Here is a 5,581-nt window from a genome sequence, read left to right as displayed (position 1 = left end):
ATTCTTGTGAGGATGTCAGGAGATAAGAAGTCTAATACAATGGGACGGAGTCTGACATCTGCTGTAAATTATACACACAAGAAGAATAAGCGTAGTACATATTAATAATCTTCTTTTTGTCTGAAAAATATCAATTTCTAGAATGGTTATGTTCCGAATGTTACTGTTGAAGTGGGACATCTCTTCGACGAGCAGGCATTAAATTTAAATGAGCACCCCAAGGACCAGAATGAATCTATATGTAATCAAATCGCACAAAAAAGGGAAGGAGACTCGGATGACGAAATTAAGGAGAGGCCACAACATATGCCACAGAGAAATGATAATACAATAGAGCGAGAATCAACGGACTATTTTCCTGAGATTGAAAACAGCCTTTATCATAACCCTCTACCAAATTACAATACTAAACAGAGGGAATTAGCACACCGCTATTTCCACAATTATAGACAACTTATATGAAGAGTCAGAGAAAAGTATAAACACAGTAGAGGAATTTTCCCAAAATTCGTACAACCCGCTTCAGTTAAGTGAAGAATTTTACGTCGTCCTTCAGAACTTTAAGGGGGAAGATATAAATGAAATAATCAAATCGATGAATCATAATTTATTTAGGAAGATAATGCTTGACAGATGGATAAAACTGCACGGACATGCCAAAAGACCGGTGCACACTTTGAAGAACCCTTTGTCATATTATTTGGGAAAATTAGAAAGTCTGTATAGCGTGGATGAAAGCATTGAGGAAGAACGAGTGCAGAACGGCAATGATACTATTCACAGAACCATGAGGATCATGGAGGAGTATCAGAATAAGCTGTTTTTCTACTACGTTATAGGGGATAAATTGCCGCACTGAAATCATGACTCCCTTATAAATGTAAGCGAATGTGCGTTTATCTTATTTATAAATGAGCTAGTTACTATGGAGGAGCGTCACTTAAATAGATGTGAAGTGGAGTCAGGAACACTCATGATGGAAGCCCACGGATGACGGTTGAGAAGGACACGTTGAGCGGCAGATACAAAGGTATATGCATATATATGTTTCTAAGAGGAGGAAGCCCAAATAATCTTGTAGATATATGCTTATATATACACTTATTTTATAAAGTCTTGTTTATTTGAAACAGGAGCGGAATGGATTATACAGTACCATCTCAGCAATGAGGGATGCCCCATTGGCATGATGATGCTTTTTTTTACCATGAAGAAATATTTCCATGTTGAGAGGCCAATATATGTCCTGTGGGCATTCTGAACACGGCAGTGGATTAAATTTATGTGTAAACTCTGTCAATTAATGTTCTCTTAAATCGTTATATGAGACTTATTATGGGATGCACTAAACTGTGTTAAGGGTTCCCTGCTGTTTCTATAAATATTTATACATACATCATATGAGTAGTCTCATACGGATAGAATTTTACGATTACATCTTTTCAAATTTCTCAGGGGGGATCTTGTATTTTACTTCCTAATTGCGGTAAGGATTTAAAGGATTCATTCCTCTATATGGTGATATGTTTCATTGCGCATATAAAATAGGTGATTCGAATGGAAGTGATATTTTGAGGCTGTGTCATACCAGTGAAGATTCCTTGAACCTTAAAGTAAAAGTAAGAGGAGTAGGATACGTTGGATCAATATACACATATAAATTAGCCGTACTACCCTGGCGTTAGATGTTAATAATGATATTAGGCTTCATCTTTTATGGTTACGTTTAGCATAATGTGTATGTACTATCTCTTGAACTCGTACGAATCGCATTGATTGATTCATTATTCGTATATATTCTATTGTAAATGGCTGCAATAACAGATTTTTACATGGAGAGAGGTCCAGAAAGAATTGTTAAGAAACACAGAGCTCGCAATGAAAGGAAGATCATTACAGTTTGGATTATTCTATTCAGAAAAAAAAAAAAGAACGGAAAGGACATTTATGGCGTCAGCATTTCTTCGCTGAAATAGAACTAGACCATGTTTACATTATGAAGAAGAGAAGAAAGGAAAAGACTGCGAACTGTCCATGATAGTAGAATTTGATCAGAACAGTCATTCGCTCTGTTCTGCAATAGCACCTATCGATAGTACATATATTTAATACGTTCTTTTAAATATTCCAGATTTAAATTAGAAGTCATGCGCATGCTGTTGACTATAAATCAATGAAAGAAGAGGGGTAATATAAAGGGAAACATCGTTCTTGTTGGTGCTGTACCATACATAATAACAGAGGAATAAAATTTTATCTTGACTGAGATGCAAAAATAAGGGTTGCTCTTGTATACGTAGGAAATGTAATCCTCAGCCGAAGGACCACTGGGGCTATAATGTATGCGCTGCCGTTGTAATCAAGTTATAAATTTTTGAAGTTATCAGCGTTAAATGTACAGAAGAATATTCGAGAACTCTTTTTATATGCCCTATTCTGCAAATTTTAGAAAACAGAATTGCCTGTAAAAAAATCTTATACAGGGGGGAAACTTTCATGTAATAGGTAAGACTGCCATTCTACTTAGGAACAGAAAATTCACGCCGTTTTGTTCCATGAATATTTCGACCCGCCTCTAGTGTTAGTGAAGAAATAAATTTTATACATGTTCTAGGATGTCCTTTCCTTTTTTTTTTTTCTTTACTATTGGTTAAAAATATGTTCTAGAATGCCTGAATTTATTTATGTAAGGGCTTCTGCTCTTCTTAAAAATTTTGTAGTTGTCAAACTTTTTATTAAGTATCCTTTATTACATATTTTAATGTAGTTTAAAATATCTCAACATCTTTTATAGTATATTTTAACATAGATTAGCATATTTGAGTATATTTCAAAGTATTTTAACACAGTTTATGAAAAAATAAAAAAGCCGCCCTAAGTTATAGATTTAAAACAATCTTCGCGCACGTAATAACCCCTTTCTAGTATACTTATATACACCACAGAGATTAAATTAAGCCACTATGGATTCTCTCAACAAATCCAATTCTGCGTCGGCTGACGGATGCTCAACTAAGAATAAGAGAAGGAACGGAAAATGTTCCCCCGCCAGTGAGGCCGTACAAGGAAGATCACATGACCTTAACTTCCGAAGATTTCTTTTCCCCTCCTGCTTTGTTGCCCTCCTCGTTGTCGCTATTTATATGTTGCTACTAGTAAGCTATATGGAGTAAAGATTTCTGCAATAAATAATAGGCACCCTCTCGGAAATTCCAATTCTTCCCTTACGTAGGATCAAATATACATTCATTCGGGATGTTTAGATCCCGGAAGTAGTCTATACATATGAACTATAAATATTATACATATGCATAATGGGTACGACGCCTATCATTGTAAACCTTTTTTAAAAATTCATCGCAGAAGATAACCCCCCCAGACAGAAATGTCATGGCCCAAATACGAGGAAGGAATTTAACGGAGCTCAATGAGAATGGATGCTTCAGGGAAAGAAACTCAGATACAAATGTAAGTTCCTCTGATTCTGAATCTGATGATGACGTATTATCTGCGTTTGATGAGATGGATTTAGGTGAAAATGAAGAAAAGGACCTTTTGGATGCAGATGAAAATGTTGAAGAAAAATATAAAGGAGAAAATGACTTCTGTAATGTCTACTCCTCTAGATTTGAGGAAGGAGAAATGATATTTACTAGCGATGTGACAGAAGACGAATTAGACGAACTGATAAATAATATGGAAGAATTCCCTTCGAAAAATGAAATTATCAAAATGTGGAAGCGCGCATATGCTTTAGAGGTACAGACAATTTACAAAATGCTCATTGCTCTATTCGAATATTCCGAAGAGTTGAAAGACAAACATCAGGTAAAGGAAAAACTTGCTTTCACTCATTGGGATAGCGTCATGTCCAGTTGTCTTGACATACTAACAGAAAGGGAACAACACTACAGTGAACTATTCGACGCCTTCATCATGAAAGATGACTTGACCAGAGAGGAATTTGTGAATTTCTTGAACAATTGCAAGATGGAGGTTGCCGAAATGAGAGAATCTTTAGAAACCTTTGCAAAGAAAGAATTCGATGCAAGAATTATCCCAGAAAGGGGCAACTAAAGATGGGATTTGTCAAGTGGAGGAAGTTACACAAAGGAGTGATAAAACGAATGATTCTCCACATATATATGCCAGTGCCAGCAACTATCGCCCAAGTTAATAATGTACCGAAGGAAAAGGGAAAAACGTATGCTTCGCTTCGATGCTATAACCGAACAGATTGACTTGGGGGAACCGAGATCTCATAATCTTACGGCCCAGCGATCCCAAATGAAGAGGAAGAAAAAGAAGAATAGCGTTTCGGAGTTTTCTATAATATGGCATCTGTGACGTCTGTATTGCGTCCATAAATATCCAGCCGAGAGCGAATAATATCTATGCGAAATATGGAAGCTACTCAGATTGGTAGATTATCCCTAAATTAGGTACATCTTTTTGAATTTCTCTATGTAAGGACTAAAAATATTCTCTATATATGTGATTTCTCTTCTGAGTTAACTCAGTTTTTTTAGTTTGTTTCCTTGAAATTGTTGTCTAATAGTGAACCTTTCACAATTAAGAAGGAACTTCCAATTCTGTTCGTGTTTACATGCCATTTAGTAGACAGAAGTAATGTATCTATAACTGTAGTTCTTTATGTACTTTTACGCGTGAGATCCCTAGGACAATATAGAATGACCTAATATATGTATTTCTGTATAATATAACAGTCCAAACTGCTAAGTAGAAGCGAATATGCATTTAGAGAGAGAATTCGCTAAAGAGAGTTGACCGTTTTAAAATGAGTTAAGATTGTTCTTTAGAAATTCCTTTCCAATAACACAGGGAAGTCTGAATGAACAATCGCAAAGTAGATGTTAATCTGACCTGCGTCGACTCGTGAATTTAAGTGGAATAAAGAGAATGTCTAAAGAGGGTGTAAATGTTGAAAGATGATTTACATAGCAAATAAGCCATTGCTACATAATGTCTGCCGTGATAAAGTCGTAGAAGTATGGTTATTAATGTTACAACATCAAAAGCGTAATTAAGACACTTGAAAAATCATAAAATATAGCGGAAGAAAAAGGAGAAGCTTAAAATATGATGATGTTATTCCCTATGAATAGGACACATTGTTTAATACAATGTAAGGTGGGTTATAATGAATCCAGGTAAATATTAAAATAATACATTGAGGAACCCCCTGCTAGCATAGAATACCACGACACAGTTACCATATTCATGTAATACATAACTTGTGGAATTATTTAACAGAAGGAATACTAGGAATGATAGAAACTATTCTGCAAATGTATCCGCGTTGTTTAATTTAAATGGGGCGTTATTAGTGGAATATTCTTCCTATTACACAGGAAGGAGTTCATTCTAAAGTTCTTTAACATAATTAAGAATCTTTTTACATGCATTCCGAAATGGAATAAATTATGCGCACATTTTTATGTCAGGGGGTGTCGAGTGTTCTGAAAGTAGAAGCAGTTTTTGAAGTCGACTGTGAAATTATAATATTAACGGAGCAGTCACATATATATAAAAAAAAAAAAAAAAATAAAACAAAAAAAGA

General features: G+C 35.2%; 2 protein-coding genes across 2 annotated transcripts; both read left to right on the top strand.

The window, feature by feature from the left end:
- Positions 1 to 449: 449 nt before the first annotated feature.
- C922_05507 (hypothetical protein) lies at positions 450 to 859 on the top strand (the record flags this gene model as incomplete). Its single annotated transcript, XM_008821078.1, has 1 exon — positions 450 to 859. A coding segment is annotated over one exon (410 nt), but the record flags the coding sequence as incomplete, so codon positions are not given.
- Positions 860 to 2,963: 2,104 nt separating this feature from the next.
- Positions 2,964 to 4,077, top strand: C922_05506 (hypothetical protein; the record flags this gene model as incomplete). Its single annotated transcript, XM_008821077.1, has 2 exons — positions 2,964 to 3,155; positions 3,364 to 4,077. 2 exons carry the CDS (start codon positions 2,964 to 2,966, stop codon positions 4,075 to 4,077), a joined length of 906 nt encoding a protein of 301 aa, XP_008819299.1.
- Between the last annotated feature and the right edge of the window lie 1,504 nt (positions 4,078 to 5,581).

The sequence above is a fragment of the Plasmodium inui genome, assembly GCF_000524495.1.
Source record: "Plasmodium inui San Antonio 1 unplaced genomic scaffold supercont1.84, whole genome shotgun sequence".
NCBI classification, from domain to species: Eukaryota; Apicomplexa; class Aconoidasida; order Haemosporida; family Plasmodiidae; genus Plasmodium; species Plasmodium inui.
The sequence above is the reverse complement of the archived record's forward strand: the minus strand, read 5'-3'. Positions and strand labels throughout refer to the sequence as shown.